The sequence below is a fragment of the Clavelina lepadiformis genome, chromosome 4 (assembly GCF_947623445.1).
Source record: "Clavelina lepadiformis chromosome 4, kaClaLepa1.1, whole genome shotgun sequence".
NCBI classification, from domain to species: Eukaryota; Metazoa; Chordata; class Ascidiacea; order Aplousobranchia; family Clavelinidae; genus Clavelina; species Clavelina lepadiformis.
Genome location: NC_135243.1, coordinates 24,739,880 through 24,759,793, shown reverse-complemented (window position 1 = coordinate 24,759,793; position 19,914 = coordinate 24,739,880). Strand labels below are relative to the sequence as shown.

The 19,914-nt window shown below is 36.6% G+C and overlaps 2 protein-coding genes and 1 long non-coding RNA gene across 3 annotated transcripts; 2 read left to right on the top strand and 1 right to left on the bottom strand.

Moving 5' to 3' along the window:
• Positions 1-7,314: 7,314 nt before the first annotated feature.
• Positions 7,315-14,614, bottom strand: LOC143453510 (bifunctional arginine demethylase and lysyl-hydroxylase JMJD6-like). Its single transcript, XM_076954863.1, has 7 exons — positions 14,355-14,614; positions 12,701-13,000; positions 12,314-12,485; positions 11,905-12,031; positions 8,550-8,706; positions 8,204-8,404; positions 7,315-7,501 (listed from the first exon to the last, which is right to left on the bottom strand). Exons 1-7 carry the CDS (start codon positions 14,540-14,542, stop codon positions 7,450-7,452), a joined length of 1,197 nt encoding a protein of 398 aa, XP_076810978.1. The 5' UTR covers positions 14,543-14,614; the 3' UTR covers positions 7,315-7,449.
• LOC143451695 (uncharacterized) lies at positions 9,253-10,852 on the top strand. Its single transcript, XM_076952411.1, has 3 exons — positions 9,253-9,330; positions 9,716-10,261; positions 10,326-10,852. Exons 1-3 carry the CDS (start codon positions 9,253-9,255, stop codon positions 10,494-10,496), a joined length of 795 nt encoding a protein of 264 aa, XP_076808526.1. The 3' UTR covers positions 10,497-10,852.
• Positions 14,615-16,960: 2,346 nt separating the features above from the next.
• On the top strand, positions 16,961-19,202 carry LOC143452205 (uncharacterized). The gene is made up of 3 exons (XR_013114962.1): positions 16,961-17,453; positions 17,724-17,841; positions 19,066-19,202. It is a non-coding gene; the product is annotated as an uncharacterized LOC143452205 (long non-coding RNA).
• Positions 19,203-19,914: the final 712 nt, after the last annotated feature.

Here is a 19,914-nt window from a genome sequence, read left to right as displayed (position 1 = left end):
CTCACGAAAAAACATACTATAAATTAGTTTTAATGCGTTTTATTGAATATAAAAAAGGCTATGAGCAAGTATTTGGAGCTCAGGAAAAAACATACTATAAATTAGTTCTAATGCGCTATGTAGCAAAATTACACAATAAAATATCAACAGAACTAACTCACCTTTAACAAGCGTCGTAACAAAGCTGCTTTAAATTGCACAGCTTTGGATGTCAACATTTTATCAGAGTTAAAAGCAGATACTACTTTTAAAGCAGACAGTAGCAATATATACTTTACGTGGATCAGCGACAAACAGAACATTTCTATTCTATTCTTAATTATAATTTGGATAAACTCTAAATTAATTAAAATGTGCACATAGTTATCTGCAGCACATATGATTGGAAATCAAAATTTATACCACAAGGATGGTGCACAGATTACACAAGTAATTGTATTACATGAAGTTATGCAGATTAGCAATAAATAATCAACACCAGAACATACCTAACCACTACACACTGAGATTATACATGCAAATATATTAACTTGTTTAGCTCAGCAGATTGACACATTACCTGGATCATCCTGTAATGTTATGAGATGGAGCTTTTGTTGTCTGATAACGCTTCACACTTTCCTCTCCATAGAAAGACAGGCTTTGATATGGATTAAATCAACATTTTCCCTAATTTTTATGCCAACAGCCAACAAGTGCTAAATTAAATGTTACTGAGTCAGCAAACTGCAACGCAACATAAAGTTACTTGATATACATTGCATTTCCGTACGAAACTTTTAACCAAGAAATGGGATTTATTTCTGCTTGCTACCTATACAATTATTAACAAAACTTTACATAGATGTTGAATAATGTCCCAGGGCATCCTGGCTCTGGAAGAATTGGTGCTCGTAGAAAAACTAAGATGTCTGACAGACACAAACAATGCATCATTTGCTATAGGCTTAAGGTTTAATGAAAGTTCTTCCTTCTCACAATTGCCAAAGTCATTTCTTGCAAATACACAATTAGCACCAGCTAATCATGCAGTGCGCAGAGCATAGCCTGACATAGATCACGCCTTACACAATAGAATCATCCAAACATCAGTCACATGGCCAACCACGTTGTGGTGGAGGCCAACCTAAATTTTTGATGACCAATGCAAAATTTGGTTGCCATGGCACTCAGACACCCACTAAAATCAAACCATCTATAATAATCTGACGTTCTACCTGAAGTTAGCCTAATTTCTTTTTAAGTTGAACATACACAACACATAAATGGGTCTAACAGTAATCTGACAGAATGGGTGGATATTCATTTCGCAAGCTGACAGGGAGTGAATGCTGTGTTTAGTGCTAGCCTGTATAATAATAAAAACAATTAATTACTGTTTATTCTACAAATACTTAAAGATACTGCTCAAAGAATTATATCCTAAGTTAAATGGCAGGACTTGATGAGATCTCAGTAGTGCAGTTTAGGGTTAGTTCGGATATCAATAATTTTTACTATCCGGATAACGGATATATCCGTATATTTGGAATTTATCTAACCGGTTAACCAGTTAGATAGCTGCTAAGTGAAACAATCGATTTCACGAGGTTTACATTAAAAATGGACTAAAAAATCATTACACAGTTTTCTTGTAGATCTACGCACACGCGCAGTACGAGCGAATACGACAAAAATCACGCAAATTTAATGTTCACTGCTTCTGCAACGCCCTCCTTATAAAGCACGGTGCATCATTCATTATGCTTTCTTTGTGACGTGATAGTAAATTTCACTCGTGCATTTTACGAGTACCGTAGTTGAAAGTATAAGACAGGGGTGGGCAAACTGCGGCTCTCCGGCATGTTTTTTGTGGCTCTTCTAGTCGAATCGTAAAATTTCAAAAAAATGTATAGGCTAACAAGAGTCCAAGACTACTGTTTATGAACGTTTCTCCCTTTTTCTTTTCCTTATTTAGGTCAGCATTCATGACAAGTTGTTAATTATTCAAATTTAATGATATTTTTCGATTGAGGAATGCAGATATGGAAAAATTAAACGATATAACTATTTATGACGTTATAAGTGCTTATGACTTGGCTCGTCAGTAAAAATATAACAACCAAAGCGGCTCTCGGGTTTAAAAAGGTTGCCCACCCCTGGTATAAGACAATAGAAGTGTGAAAAAAGGTTTAATTGCGCTCGGCGGGAGTCAGCCTCTACGTAACAAAGAATTTTCAAACTTATTAAAAAGTGTAAAACGCATTAGCAACGATACTCTTTTAACTGGTAAACCGGCAAATTTATATCCGGATATCAGATAGAAAAAAACCATGCGGTTAACCGGTTATCCGCTATCCGGATAATCCAACCCTAGTGCAGTTAAGTGTGCCCTTGTTTAACCCTCACCGCATTACTAATTTTTACATTGACTGGAAGCTTTGTCACTTTTAACAAGAGTTCAGGAAAGCAGAAAGACAAAAATCAAAAATCAATCAATCAAAATTGCATTTAATTAATTAGGCATTTGATGGTGTCTACTAGGGTAATTAGTCGATTAACATAAAGGTTGTTTTTAGCAGTCTACTAGCAGCAGTTAGACTAGTTATTATATTTTCGTTTTATTGTGAAAATAGTTTTGCGGTGATTTCTATTTTGTGGAATAAATGGCTCTTTAAGTGCAAAAGTTTGCCGACCCCTGGCCTAGCCTATTTAATCAGTCTCGATTTATTGAAATTGTTGAATCACGGTAACCAACAGATTCTCAGTGATGGGTTTACTGCTCTTGTTTAAAAGAGGGAGAAGAAAGCAGAGTGGTTACGGACAAGGAAAACGCTGGAGGTTTCGAGTTTGAATCCTGCTATTGCTAAACTATTTTGGGCTAAATTCATTTAATTTAATTATAAAAAGGTTTTGGGCACATGGACCTAGTTTTCGATAAATTTAAACATTTTTTAAGTGTCATTGAACGCTGTATAACAGCTTTGACTTTAATTCGCATCAGCCTAGTTTGGAAATTTAATCATGAGGAGAGTTTGGGACAGAGTGATTAGTTTTAGAAAAACTATCACTTGGGAAAAATCGGTAGGCTACGTCACAGAAGCCATTCACAAAATTAGGGTTTTTTAAACCAAAGCGCAGAAAGTGTCACTTTTCGACGAGATCTCGGGTGTGCAGCAACGATACTTGCAGTGCTCTTAGATACAACGATATACTCTTAGATTTTTTGCCACCTTTGTCGAAGAAGGTCAAAAAAGGCTGCCACATTTTGTACCAGGAACAGTTCGGTTAACCTAATTTTAAACAAATTAAAAGTTGAAAGTCACTAACCGCAAACTTTGCCTTTCAACTGAACACAACAGCCAAGCAAGTCAATATTAAATAACCACCAGCTTCAGAAGTGAGCACGCAAAAGAACGACAATGGGTCGAGCCCAAACTCGTGATAAGAACAGTGTTGCCAAACAAAAAATGTTAAAGAAAGAAAACAAAGTAAGAAACCGAAATTATCTAACAAATCTAATTAATCACCAGGCATATTTCAAAATAAAAGATTAAAAATTAAAACTTATTCTATGAAAAATTACGATAAGAAATGCCAGCACACAGATAAATTATTTTTGAATTTTTGTAAACGGTTTGAATTTTTAATTCTCCACAGTCCGCATAGACACAAGACAATAATGCTGTTGGACAGTCTGTCAACTTTCTACATTGACTGAAAGATATTAACATAATTTTGAATATTTCCAGTCAATATTCTTTGTTGCCCTTGATGTTTTTTTGTAAGTAAAATTATTTGATTAATCTATGTACAATGTATTATTAATTATTAATTTCCATAAGCTTAATTATCGTTTAAAAAATGTTGTTAACCACGAGGTCCTATAGACGTCACAAACATGAACACATGTGTTTATATTTCCGATGTCTATGCGTGAACCAGATAACTAGTAGAAATCACAAACGGGGCATACAAAATAGTTATTGTTTTTTAATTATGCCGTTACCGTTACAGTTATTACTTTACTTACAATACGATTGTTAACACTTTACTTACTTACACTCAAATTTTGCGCATTTCGTCGCATTGCGAATGTTAGTTCTATTAAATCTCGTTTTTGCTATAATCGCTCTGTCTTCGAGATGTTTAAATGGAACCGCACCTCTGTCTCCAGACCAATCTTTAACAGCTGACTCAGGATGTAGTGCTGATATTGATCAGTTTTGCATGTCGGGCTATTTTTAGCTCAAACTGTGGAACTCATAAAACAACTGGAAATTTAATCTGTGTTGATATGGCGTATACAAGTCATTCTTAGGACAAGTATTAATCAACAATTATCAGGCTTTGAGTTGAGGTTCGTCAGTATCGATGAATAGCCGTACACGTCATCAACCTTCACCGTTCTACAGGAATCCGCAACGCCGGCACGTGACATAAAAGGATGTTATTGGAATACGTTCAAAAGTGCAGAACACATCCCAAAATGTTACAAATGAAAACCCCTATATAACAAAAAAATAGTTTTTTATGCGAAGTTTGTTTTCAATTTTTACTTGACTTTGTTATTATTTTAATGAATGTGCCGCTATCATTTCTCAACATCGGTAAAGAAGTCGCAACCAGTGTTCCCTCTAAAAAAATTTTACGCTGAGCAAATATTTCATTTAGTGAGCATGAGCATTTTAATGCTGAGTTAAAATGAATTACCAACTTGATATCCGGTATCATCATTGTAATTTAGTGTCACACACTCTACTGCTGTATTTAACCATTCCTCTCTAAATTCAGTCTTCCTTTTTTAGCTTCGTTTCCTTGAATAGACATCTCACTGGTAGGTCTATATTTAACTTGGATAAATATTCGCTCAGTTTAGAAAATGTAATTACTGTAAATAGTAAAACCAGTCTTCGGAGTCGAAACTGGAAAATAAAAATCTTTTGCAAGCTAAGGAATAAAGTTAGTTGCATCCACAAGTGTGGAGTGTTTGTGAAGCAAAGATAAAGGATTGTGATCTAACAATAGGGTACTGTAGGCCTACTGTTTATATTTCCGATGTCTATGCGTGAACCAGATTACCAGTAGGGTCATATAAAACACAAACGGGGCATACAAAATAGTTGTTGTTATTTAATTGTGATGTTACCCTTACAGTGATTACTTGACTTACAATACGATGATTAACAGTTTAGCCTACCTACTAACACTCTAATTTTGCGCATTTCGTCGCATTGCGAATGTTAGTTCTATTTTTCTCGCAGTTAGAGCTTAAAACGGTTTTACCTTTGCTTGTCTTTTTTGCTATAAACGCTCTGTCTTCGAGATGTTTAAAAGCAACCGCACCTTTGTCTCCAGACCAATGTTTAACAGTTAACTCAGGATGTAGTGCTGATATTGATCAGTTTTACATGTCGGGCTATTTTTAGCTCAAACTGTGGAACTCATAACACAACTGGAAATTTAATCTGTGTTGATATGACGTATACAAGTCATTCTTAGGACAAGTATTAATCAACAATTATCAAGTCTCGAGTTGAGGTTCGTCAGTATCGATGAATAGCCGTACACGTCATCAACCTTCACCGTTCTACAAAAAGCCGCAACGCCGGCACATCACATAGAAGGATGTTATTGTGATCGTTTAAAAGTGTACGACACATGTTATACGCAATATGTTATAAATTAAAAACCCTATATAGCAAAAAATGATTTTATGCGAAGTTTGTTTTTAATTTTCACTTGACTTTGTCATTATTTTCATGAACGTGCAACTGTCATTTTTCACCATCAGTAAAAAAGTCGCAACAGATTTCACTTTATGTCTAAATACACGACGCCTAAATTCAAAGTTTTACGAAAGATTTGTAAATATGATTAATATTTATTCTAGATTTTGAGCTACAAAAATATTTCTTGAAGAGGAGTTTCTCTTATACCTTAAAAGGAATTTTCTTTAATACAACATGAAAGAATCGTTTGAACGAATGCTGCTTATTTAAGTGAAATGTCGCTGCTATTGTTGAATATTTTGTCTTCAAGTAGTTTGTTATGTAAGGCAGTTTTCTGAATACGTAATTATTTTACATTAACAATATTGTTTTCACTGCGTTGAAATACCTAGGCTATAAGCAAAGTTAATGTGACAAACTTTCCAACACTAAGCAAGTAGCCTACTGTAAGTTTGTTAGTTATTAAAGCTACTGACACTTTTGATCCTATTAACTCGCCGTATTGAGCTCATAGACATCAACGACTTGCTTTTAAGTTTTACAGGAAGTGATTTGCAACTTCATGACGTCATCTTCCTACATGCACTGAACGTGCACTAACACACCATGCACTGAACTTATTCGATCAACCACATAATAATATTGCATAATGACGTCAAAACGCGACAAGCATAGTGACGCATTTTGAAGTGGAGTTGATGTTGAGGCAGGACTTGTCCTAGAAGTCGCAGATATCCTTCTTGTAATCTTAATTCAAACGCCCAACCGAAGAATCGACTATATATCTTTGAATATATATATTATTTTAGTTTGAGGAAATTCAAGGAAACATAATTTACCTTATGTTGGCGTAAACACTGTTCAAACTAAAACTTTAGTTGCTTCTTTTTTAGTGGCAAAGGACTTTCACCGAAAAGCATGTCTTGGCACCCAGCAGGTCAAGTTTTGATTTATTTTTTGTTCTTTTTACTGTTTTTGCTCAACTTAATGCAAAAGGTTTTAATAACAATTAACCAAATGTAAAAAGCAGACACTAACACGATAGCTACTGTACATTCGATTTTATCATTAAGCAGCTTTGCCAATGTGTTACTCCCCTTCGTGTCTGTTACTATTGTTTTTTAGATATCTTATAATACCAAATGCTTCTGACGATTCAAAACCTATGCCCCTGAAATGAAGGAACATCTAAATGCTCGTATGTGCCGAAGTAACTTAGGCGTGCATGCTCAAGTCACGAAGAAACTTTGCTAGTCGCGATAATTTTTCACGAATTAACAAGTGTGACGTTGCTACAAGCAGTTTTCAACTCCGAAATTGTCCACTCATGTTCGCTGATATAATTAGCACAACTCAGGCTCGTAACGACACCTTGCGGAAGTGGTATCCATCGCGTGAATTGCTTAATTAGGAAAGTTTTTAGATTTCCAATTTGAATCAAAGTATCAACAATCATCTTACTTTCCTTGCTTCTGCTTGAATAACAAAGGAAAACGAGTTTGAAAAAATTATGTTTGGCTTAAATATGAGCCAGAAGCTGTAGATGGCCACCACAATTATTTATAAAAACAAGCACATTGCAACTTGAAAACGCATTTTGTATATTAGAAAATTTATTTGCACTTTGTATGTATACATTGTACAACGCTGAACAGCAGTAAAATGGCAGGAAGCGTCCAGTCCAGTCCAAATGTCCAGTGACGTAGAAAGAGGATTGTTAGAAGATATTGCTTCGTCGTCATCTGTTCGTTCCATGATAACCGCCATTGCTCAATCGAGGACGTTTGCCGCTGAAAATAGAGAAAATATTAAGCGCCTTTAAAACCTACAAATACTGAAGGTTAAAATCCTGGAGCAGATTTAATAAGGAAGAAAATAACGCTTGAAATAAATTCCCTATCCCACACATTGTTATTGGAGAAGGCCCCAAAATGAAGCCACTAGGAGCGAACAATGTAATAACCAGATGTTGAGAAACAGACAGGAGAGTTCTAGAATAACCTTTGTTGCTTTGCTATTTGACCAAAATTGAAACATAAACTTTGTGACCACATTGAAATAAGTTGATTTGAATAATAGGCAATAAATTTAGCAGGTTATGTTTTGGTTTTGAAATATCCATTTAAGCTGATATTATGAAGGAGCACATAATATACACAGGGTCTGCATCTACATCTAATTCCGTGCTACTCAACCATTTTAACTTCCAGACCACTCTTAATGGCAGCTTTTGTTTTGAGACTCCCTAATTTTAGATCAATAACTTTTGCTGACATTGTATATTAACCGCGTAAAAAAAAGGAGTCAAATTAAAAACAATCTTCCAAAAATGCACTATTTATAACAAACCCTAGACTCTAAATCATCCAACTTCCTGGTATTTTTTGCAAGTTTCCGGGATTTTTTGTGGCGGGAAGTGGACCACGTCCCACTCGGTTGAAAAGATCAAATCAAATCCATCGCAAGCGTAAAAGTTTACAACAACAGCGCACCTGTAACTATCACCACTAGGAGGAGTCCTTTTCCTTGCATCTGCGACTCGATTCATGTCACCTCCTTCATCTTCAGAGGAACTGCAGGATGAGTCACTTGACGATGAGCTCGAGTCACTGGAGGAGTCGGAGGTGACAAGGTCGGTGGTCGTGGCATTGTCCGCCATCGCCGCGACTTCTGGCCTTTCTTTGCGCAAGATTCTATTGTGATGTAATAAAAGTTTTTAATAAATTATGGAAAAAATTATGCATGCATGCATGGAAAAGCATGTTTTAGAAAGACGGCCTTTTAGCAAACTCCTCCGAGAAGATGACGGATGATGTCAAACCGTAAAAGATGACAAACCGTATCCACTTGTGTGAGAGCTTCGGCCGTCCTTTGACCGTCTTCACCCAGACAGTTGGAAAGTTCGTCACAGAAGCAAAGTTCTGAGTGACGGCGATTGTGGCGTCCAGGTTAAGCACTAGGTGCCACCAACCACCCGGGACAAAGACAGTTTCACCTGGACGGTAAAAATTTGACTTAATATACGTAGGGATGCACAATACAGAATATCGAATCTTAGAGATTCGAATCTTATTTGCAGTTTATTTTCGGATATCAGGATTCGAAAATAAATCTGTTAAATGAACAGTGTACGACGTTAAACAAATATAAAGTTGATATTTTCCGTCTTGCGCGCCGCCTTTTTTCTTCATAGACTGTTTGTTCCAAGCGCCTATTTTCTTCCTTCATAGGGTTCACGCAGTTATCAGAACTGCAGACACGCAGTGCGTTCCCGTACGAGTAAATAATTTGTCCTGCCTAGATTTTAGTTTAATCATCCGTAACGCAAAACAATGAAGCCAACGAAAAAGCAGAAGTTTGCACGCGCTGCATGTGTGTGCGGGCGAATGATTCATTACGTGTGCTGTACAGTGCAGTCGCGCGCGCATTGATTCACTCACCAACCATGCGCTTGAGATTTGTAAACAAGTACCAAGCAGTAGAGGTTAGAGTAGACTATACGTAAGTGTAGAGGAAAAAGGTAATCTATTATCACTGCCTCATGTCGACTGGTCGTGGGCGAAAAAAAAGTTCCAGCGTGTGGGAACATTTTTGTAAGCCAGATGAAAAGAATAGCGTGGTTTGTCGCCATTGCAAGGCAATTTTATCATATTGCAACCAATGTCCCTCTAAGCTGCGCGCGTGCGCAAATGCGCACTGCCGACACGGTCTCCGCGCACAGAAAATCTGTGCTGCGCACAAGAAAAAACTCCAACCTGAATTCAAAATAAAATAAACGCATAATAATGGCCACAGTGCGCACGTGGAACGTTTGATGTTGCTCACAGTGGTGCAAGGGACCGCTCAGGGAGTTAGGGTGTTTGCGCAGACCCGTGAAAAATTAGAGGGAACATTGATTGCAACAGTACTGACAGTCTGTTGAAGCACTTGAAGAAAAAGCATGTGTTCTTAAATATCAACGGAATTGAAGGCAGTCTCTCTGCAAGCGCAAATAACAACAGTAGGAAGTAGGAACAACACCAGTAGCAATTACAACAGTCCAAGGACTGTTACCTCTAAAGGTGGCTAGTGACTTTATTGAAGGAGATAAATATGTGACAACTGCAGCCATTATACCATTAATTAAAGGGCTGTTGAGTAACTACTCAAGCTCCTTCTCTACAAGCAGTGCTAGTGTGCATATTTCTGCATTTAGACAAAAGATTAAATCTGCTATAAAATGCAGATTTGACTTAGCTGTTGCATCTGATGATGTTCCATTTCCATCTTTATTTGATATGGCAACATGGCTTCACCCAGCATACAAAGAAAAGTATTTTAAACCGCATCATGCAACAAGGGTTCGCCTGCATTTAAAATCAGAAATGATTTCTGACACAACCATAGCAGTGATAGCACCACCCCATAATCCCATTCCTGTTGGCGACAGCACCACCAGTTCTGTTTCCATGATGGAAAATTTGTTTAATTTAGGAATGGAGGTGCAACAAAGCAACCAAGAAGATGCAGATGATGAGGGAGCTGACATTGACACTATTGTAACTAATGAGGTTTGAGCCTACCTAAAAGAGAACTCCAATAAAACAGACGTGTTGGAGTATTGGAACTTAAAAAAAAGAATTCCCTATGTTGTACAACATTTGCCAGAAATACCTTTCGCTGCCAGCATCAGAAAGGTGCTTCTCCAGCACAGGGCTAACTGCAACCGTCCTGAGATCTCGACTTACCGAAAGTCACTTAGAAGCACTGAATATCCTACATTGCAACAAGCAGCTTCTTGATTAATTCTATGATTCGATGTGTAAATGTGTTACCTCCGAAAAGTATGATATTAAGACTGTTGGTAGTGCAGGTGGCAAGAACTACACGGCTCTATGCTTGAATATGAATCGTATGATGCTTGATTTAGCATATGTTATACTGTTTGTCATGTGATACTAATACAATTCAAACTAATGTACAAATATTTTTGCTTTTTGTTCGTTATTATTTGGAAAAAATTGCCTAGAAAAAATTGCCGCGTAATTTCAGAATAGATTCGAAATTCTGGATTCGAAATTAAGTATTCTAGAATATTCTAGAATAGCTAGGTATTCTGTATTGTGCATCCCTAAATATACGAACAGCATGTTATTTTACAGGATAATTGAAGCTAACTAAGTCTTGGCAATTTGCATGTGAGCCAATAAAAGTGAACAAAATTAGCTTGTAGGTGTCGTTACGTTACAAATTGTATCAATGTTACGGCTTATCACAGAGTCATTCACAGTAAAGTTGTTAAACAATTGCAGTAACAAAGCAGACATACAGCTATACACTGCGCAAGTAAATCAGTAATCCTATTGGTTTAAACATATACAAAATAACAAACAATCCTGTCTGCACCCAAATCTACTCCAAGCAGTAAACACTACATTCTATAAAAGGCAATTTTTATTGATTAATTGATGGTTCATAGACTACATTAAATGGCATTATTCAGTAAGCCTCGTTACTCAGCCTATTTACAACTGATGAACGAACTGATGCTGAAGTCGACTTGATATGATGTCATGCATTCGGTCCAACAAAGCATTCAATATGCTTGGTCGGTTTCAGGTCGGACTGAAATTATGTGAGGTGAGGAACTGGTTTTCACACGTCGATTAAGAACTTATCATTATTGTAGTGCTCTAAACAAGGCGTTGTCGTACATTACTTTATTGTCAATACACGTGGAAGATAAGGTTTATTTTTTCACAATGAATAGTGCAACATGCTAGCGAGAGAAACTTATAGAATGATTTGTTGTTTTGCAGAAGTGAAGTTCTCACTTCTATGTCAAACAAAGTTTATTTCAGCACAATTGCTTTTAGTGACGCTTTGTTAGTTTTTGAACAGGGTACTAGTAATGGCTTTTACAGAAATGTATTGAGCAATATAGTTGTATGGGGGGGGTGACAGGTCTAGCCTAGCTATCGGTATGCCCCTAAACCAGTACTGGTCCACAGCTTCAAACCGACTCACAAAACCACACATTTTATCAGACGGAGCGCGTTTCAAATCCAATGAGCTTTCATCTCTCCGTCGAACACGAGAGAGAGATTCAAATTTGTCTTAAACGCTCAAGTAAATGCGCTCGGTAAAACCGAGTTCTTGCAGTGAAAAGATCAGAAAATCGTGTTAGAGCTACAATAAAACCTAAGTCACATACCAGGCCTCTGTAATATTTCCAGTGGTTTAAATTCCTGTGGCCAGTCAGGACGTTGTGTTCTGGGATAAATGGTGTTGAACCACGTTATTGCTTCATCTTGTTGCAACAGACCTTCACTTTTCTTCACCTGAACAAAAAAGCTTTGATAAGTCGTTGATCACAATGAGGTTAAGGATTTGTGGTTTGTATTTTCTCATCCCTCCAGTTTTGTAAAAGGCGGAAAACCAAGTTCTTTAAAATAACTTGCTTTCTCAGCAGATATCACTGTAACTACTATATGCGTGACAACGTGAGCATTAATGAACCAGCTTTTTGCGTCTTGAACATGTCACCGTGATGAAGTTGCGACACCATGTTGTATACACCAGTTGTCAATACACCATGTTGTATAACATGCTTCGTTGCTCACTTTAATCAACTCCTTAGGGGTGTGGTTTGGAAAGAGACACCATCTCTTATGACCTTTGACCAGAGCGTTCCATGCACTTGTTCCTAGTGGATCGATGTGAATCCCCGTGCCGGAAAGCCTTGGACCCATGACGAACCAGCGATAAGGAGGCCTCTTCTTCTCGCCTGAATACCTTGACAAGAAAGTCGATAAAACGGTTTAACGCGCTCCACTTTCCTCAAGAAGTGGTTTAAGTGATAAATGCACACGAGCAGCTTCAAGCAAGAACAAGTGAAAAAGCAATCAACAGACTTGAAACCAAAGATGGACCAATGAGCATAAAATAATACAAAGACTCAAGATAATTGCCAGTGGTTATGATTTTATGCTTCCTGGACCGTACAATACCTGAAAAGGTCATCTCGAAAATATTTCGGAATTACAAAATCCTCCAGAAGTTGTTTTCGTTTTGCGTGTTCTCCGTAATTGCTGTCAAATATATAGAGGGGGCTGTCGTCTGTGCTGCTGCACATGTAGTCTATGTAGTATTTCATTTTCATCTTAACGGAATATCCGTCATTGTCCTCGCCACATTTAAATTTTTGATTTCTATATTTCTTCCTTAATCTCTCCAACGTCCATTTATAATTCGCCATCCAGTCATCTTGGCTGTTGGTGATCACCACCGGTTTGAAAGGTCGCTCGTATCTGAACAAAACAATGAAAAATCCTGATTAACTTGCCACAGACTTTTAACCAAGCTGTAAGATCAAAGCTGTGGTTGATGGAGCCGTGATAGGCAGGTTACTCTCTGAACTGGTATATGACTGCATATGTAGGTTAAATGTAATCCATAAATATGCACTTTAAGTTAAAGAAAATTAACTGTTAGCTAAATTTACCAATCAAGAAGAGAACTGAAGAAGCTTGATAAAAGAATCTAAACGTCTGAAGAAATGTAAAAATGAATAGTTTAAATTAATCCACAAATAAACACACAAAGTATTATAAAATGTTTTTCAATGGTTTAAACTTAGGAATGCGGCATAGACATAAACAAATTTCATTATTTAAATGGATTCTATCTTGTAGATAGATTTGATTCAAAGTGACTTCCCTTGCCCATTCAGCAATTTGACTGAGTGCAGTGAGTTTATATTTGCACGAAAATCAAAATGTCTTTTCTGGGCCATGGCAAACTCGAATCATTTTTAATTTGGCAGATCCCTACAGAAAACAGTTTAAAAGTTCAAATAAAAGTTTTTTAGCTCAATTAACAGTGATGTTGTGATTTCTGTATTTCTACTTCAGTGCCCGAGAATCATTGTGCAGAGTTAGCATTAAAAATCTACTAGAATGCCTTCAAGTAACTCATCAGCATGTCAAGTGTTAATGCTGGTCTTAAGAGTTTCAAAGATTTCAGTGGGTGTCTGAGTGCCATGACAATCAAATTTTGTAGTGGGCTTTTAATGGTTGGTCTTCACCACACAATGTGGTTTCTCATCTGACTGATGTTTGGATAATGTGACGGATAATGTTATTGTGTAAGGCGTGATCTATGTCAGACTATGCTATTAGCACAGCATGAAGATAAACATTAGTCTGGTAATTGAGATCAAACGATGGGAGAGAAAAAAGTAGAACATTTATGAAACTTCATGTCAAAAACACTGCATTATTCGATTGTGTCTGTTGGCAGATTAAACTTATTTTGGGTTAGGCAATCAACTTATTAGAAGAGCACCCATTGACAATTCTCAAATTAATTGATAAAATTATTAAGAAACAAAAATCTGAGGCTTCGTTGCAAGACAGGCTATTATGCTCAAACTTGCATCTTTGCACGATTTCTAGTTGAAAAGTGCCTGACTCCTTAATAGAATGAAGAATATTTTGCCTCCATTGTAGAGCAAGGCTCGTGCTCTTCCCAGTCTAACTCCCAGTTTCCCGAACTGAAACTGTGCGAGCGCTAGGCTGAACATTTATGAATAACGTCCACAAAATTTTATTGATAAAAAACTTATAAACCGTTTTTTGGCTTAGTTGTAAACCTATATCTTACTTTTCGATAAATTCTTCACATGATACTTTCCGATAATCGATTCTCTCGACGTTGTGTTTAACTGTTTTGTGGGAGACGTCGAACCAATCCTGGTACCGTAGCGCGTTCCATGCTTCTTCGCCTTTTAATTCCGGTCGGGCAGACTTTTTTGCAGCTCTTATGCGTTTCCTAGATTTGTGATTTGACATTTCGTGAAGAATAAACCTTGCAACTAACTTAATAATCGCGTGAAACGTCCCCGAAAAAGAAATTCACCAAACCACAAGACTGGAGAGTTCACTCGATGCAGATGAAAGCATAATAGTCATGTACATTGGGTGGTATTATTTCAGCTAAATGAAAAGTAAACTAAATCTGCAATTCTTCTTATCTAAATAAAATATAATAATATTTTACTGCCTTGTACGTTTTTCTATGCAACTAATCCTATTAAATTGACTTTGATTAAATAATTTAAATTTTTATTTTTTTTTTATTCACTGAACTTTTACAAATTCTGAAAATCAAAGTTCGTTTTAATTATTTGAAATAACATTATTAGTTTCACTTGACTTTTGCCATGATTGACAATGGTCTTAATGAAAATTACAATCTTAGAATATTTGCAATAAAGGAAGATTTCATTATGACATCAAGAGCTGCTTGATAATGACGTGATGTTGGCGTGAGATGTTTAGAGCACCAGGAACTCAATCTTGTTCAACTGGGATCACAACTTGGATTAACACTAGAAGGACGGGGCGCGTCAATTGACGCATTTTCAACCTAAGTGCATCTATAACTTTTAAGTGGTGCATCGCACAACCGTGATATTTCCTGACTTTTCCTAAATTAGTGTTAGGTAACTAACCCATGAATATGAAGTTTTTATTTTACCGCTAGAGATAATTAACGTGGTCACTACCTAGAAGGACGGGGCGCGTCAATTGATGCATTGTTACTTCACAGTACAAAAACCAGTTCTCGCAATAGAGAGCATCGTTTTCTTTCTGCTGATAATTACAGGTTTATCGAATTAGGTCACAGCTGATAGCACAGAGGTGTGACAAACGTGTCGACAAACTATGCAAGTCGACTTTTCCGCAAAACAGAGTAGTTTCGTCACAAGCGCAGCCTAATATCGGAATTTTTGAAGTATATCGAAGCGTATGTGTAGTAAGAGTTTCTTAGTTAGATAAATTAGATGGAGGGCGCAACTTCCCTGTGAAGAGTTTGTGGGGGAGGTCGTGTTGGGAATGTCCGATGTTTTCCCAAACCATGGCAAGAGACAGGTTTCTGGAGCTCATACGATTCCTTCGCTTCGATCTGAAGACGGAAAGGCGTAGGAATCTATTGCATGATAAATTTGCACTCGCTTCACAACTTTGGAACAGTTTTATATCAAACTGCCAAAAAGCATTCATTCCACAGTGGAATATAACTGTGGATGAGCAACTATTGCCGTGTAACGCACGCTGCAAGTTCATCCAATATATGGCCAATAAACCAGACAAGTTTGGTCTAAAGTTCTGGCTGGCAGTTGACGTTGAAAACAAATATTTATTCAACGGTTTTCCTTACGTTGGAAAAGATGACGCAAGGAGCCCCCACGTGAGTGAGCCCACCGACGTTGTACTGAAACTCATGGCTCCGTTTTTCAAGGAGGTTATAACGTCACTTGCGATAATTTTTTCACCTCACTTGACCTGGCGTTGCGACTTGCGGAAAAGAAGTGCAGCCTCGTAGGGAAAATGCGCCAGAACAGGAGAGAAGTCCCGGAAGAGTGCAAGAAGAAAAAGGAGTTGCGTGAAACAGAAGTGTTTAGGCATGACGACTTGTATTTTCAATGCGATTGCTTTTGTTAATTAAAATGCACAACGCGGACATGCAATAGAAGTAGTTTTTTCGGAGCAACTGCACAGTTTTCTCAACAAAAAACGTTAGATTTGCGCCGTTTTGACCTTTTGCGTCAATTGACGCACTCCGTCCTTCTAGGTATACGAAAATTGCCGTCCTTCTAGTGTTAAGTGCTAACGGTAAAAGCCATCTTCTACTATCGTTTGCTCTGGGAAGTTGTCGAAACTAATTAGGTCAATAATAATAATTCACCTTAAGCTCCAAACCAAAAAAGTCGTTGAGTTGAGGTAAATCGTAATATTTTTCATTTAATTTCGATGCTCGATTGAATAACACAAATATTAGAATGAAACTAGTAAGTATTGGCTCAGCCTATGCACATGTTTTATGTTGTTAGATTTGTTATTCTGACAGGTGCCTTTTATTTAAACTTTCATTCAACATCAGGGCTTTGCTGCTTGTAATTGTGACCAAAAGAAGAATTTGCGGTTGCGGTACAACGTGCTTTCCAAATAGCTGGCTGTAGCTTTTTGGCGCTTAAAGAGCTTGTATATTATAGCTTATGTTGTAAGTTATAAACAAAACACTTTTCTACAAGAACACAAGACAAGAAGTTAAAAATTGTACCAAAAAATTTAAAAGAAGTGTCAACCGTCAAAAAGATTTCATACGACGATAACTTATATAAAACAGTTTTTACCAGAAGAACGCTCCAAACTGAAATAATTATATATATGCAGTTCGTGAAACGAGATATAGGCATACAACCACAAGGTGGAGGTAGCAGTTCTTGCCGTGCATAGGATTTCTCCTTTTTCTCTCCCACAACTTTTTTCTAGTTTACCCGGCAATTTCTGTTCCTCCAGTCACAAAGTCATTTTAACTTATTGCCATAGTTGGTGATGGAGCACAGGGTCTGCCTCCACATAACGGCAGAAGAGTGGTACTGAAGTTTCTTTCAAAGAAATCATAGCCTGAATGTTTTGAGGTAAAATGAAAGTGGTAGTTAACTTATTAAGCCACAGTTCAAAGTGCGATAAAACTCTGGTATTTTTAAGACTGTGTACTGTGTTTATGAAAGAATGTAAAGCAACTTTCACAACTTGATAAATTTGTCATACTTGATGTCGAATTATTTATACACATTCACGAATGCAATCACATACTCGTATTAAGAAACGTAACTCCATTCCATCACTGAAGTTTGAGTTGACCAAATTCGTTGCTTCAAAAGACCCAGTGTCAATTATTATTCATAGCAATGTAAGTTTACTGTTTGTTTTCTGTTAAAATACAAAATAAAACAGCTTAAATGAACACGCTTTAACTTATAAGCATATACCTTGTAGATAAACTAGGACACTAGCTTCCAATAGAGTTCAAACAAACAAAGAGTGTCAGTTTTCGTTTCAAAGTTTGAGTTAAGATATTTTCATGACTTTTAATCGATCATTTCTCTAATTGTTGTGCTTGTGTATTTTGGAAAAAGATGTCATGTCTAAAAATATATTTTATTCTTATAACCTGTTACAGTATAAGCCAAATCTTTAGAAAAATTGAATTAAATCTAATCTTCTATTTTCTTCACTCTTATTCAAACCCGAAGACACATCGACTTTAAGAAACAAAGAAATGGGCAATAATGTTTCAGGTAACTTTAGTTCGTATATGTTTAATTTTTAACTATTTAAGTACAGTCAATGTCACATCTAATCTACGTCTATAAAGTTTTAAGTTTTTTGAGCCTATTTAACGTAATAACACATAATAATAATAATAGTGAATGCACGCTACGTACAAATTATTGCATATACACATACACATTGCCTGGACTGGGACTGCGCTTAAGGGTCAGGACAATTGCCAGAAATTTCTTTAACTTTATGTTATAAGTTTGGTTATACTTTGACAATTTAGACATTCAAACCTTTTTCTACACATGTTCTTTTACTAATGGACTTTGCAATATCGGTTTATAACTTACATTTCAGTTATACCTTTCATCCCATTACATGTCTTTTTATCTATTATTTCTACGGCGTTCCACAGTTATTTCTAATGTATTGAAATTTAAGTCTTTTTGAACGTTCAACCGTTGTGGTAAAAAGGTGTGCATTTCAGCTGCTGTCTTTAATGCGATCACATGTTCTTTCACCAAAAATGTAGCAAAGGCACGTCACACTAAAACGTTTTACAATCACTTCTTTATGTCATCATGTTTAAACAAATTGTAAACCTAAATCTTTGACTGTCTGTTGCCATAACATTCTAGGCCACCTTTTGGCGTTTCTCGAATTAACTTTATGCTATGCTACCCAAAATCGTTAGCGAAACTTTTCGACCAAATGTTTCCACCCACAGCATAACTACATTTCACTAAAACACTTCCAGCTGCTCCAGAAAGTTAAACCACCTTCAGCTTTGGAGACACCGCAATGCCTTTATACGACAACGTAACAAGCGATAGTCTTATCAGTGAAACGTTACTGTATGCGAAGTAGTTGTAAATGTTTGAACAAACAAAAATAAATTAAATTAACGAATTTTATGAGGTAATTCAAAAACATCAGAAGCAATCAAAGAGGGAAGAATCGCTATCCAGAGAATAAAGCTGTCAGATACAAAGATTCGGTTTTAAAGTTCTTCAAATGCGTTAAACACATTTATGGTCTGTCTTTGTAAGAAGCATTTTAATGAAAAACCACATTTGAATTGGAATATTAATTGTAACCTTTCATTGTTGCAGTAATTTAAATATTAATCCTAACATATCGACCTTCTCAACTTATCGTGGCCATGGTTTAAATGTTAACTTTTTTAAAGAAATCAAAGTAGTTGTTTTCAAGTTTCCTATTTTTCTTCTTCGTCCATCTAGAAGAAGCTGTTTTCGACTGCAGTTTCGAATATGACTTCATGGGTTGTAAAGTTTCCATTTCAAACCGTCAGAAGTTCACAGGGAATCAGCAATACCTTGCCAGCGCAATGGAGAAAGCTCAAAACGATCACAACACAGCAATAGCTCGTGCGGCAAAACAAGCAAAAATGCAACTTCAACAAATGCAATTTGCACTCAAGGCCCAGGAGCTACCAAAAGGGTTGCCATATTACAATATGTAAAATCAATTGTGTTTTTTTAATTATAATAGTAGAAGAGAAAACAGCAAAAATCTGTTATCGACCAGCACGTTTGCAATGAAATAAATCAAAGTGATCGTTAATTTTGTAAAGCAAAAATTGTTAAAAATTATATAAATATAGTAAATATAGCAAAGTTGTGCATACGTGTTAATTTTGCTTTATTTTCAAAATGGATTGTACTAAGTTATAAAATGAGGCACATGTAAAGAAAAAAAAGATTTGGACAAAGAACAAATATTACAACGAAGCGTTTTTCAGGGATTATTTACCACATGCAAGCGAATGGTGAAGGCTGTGTGGAATGTTTGAACAAACTTCTAATTTGTTGCGCAATGATGCTCCCGGAAGCAAACGACGGTAAACGAGGGTTAATGAGGTTGATGACCCGGGTTAAGGGTTAACGCCCTCGACAACGAGCGCACTAAAATAAATCGAGCCAACGAAAAGACCGTGCTAGTTAAATATTAATTTATCACATGATGTAAATTGGTTTCTGGCCGAAACAATTTTAAAGGCACTTTGGACATCAAAAACAAACCTAGAAAAGGAAAATAAAAATCCAAAACGAAAGTTGTATAGCTTTTAA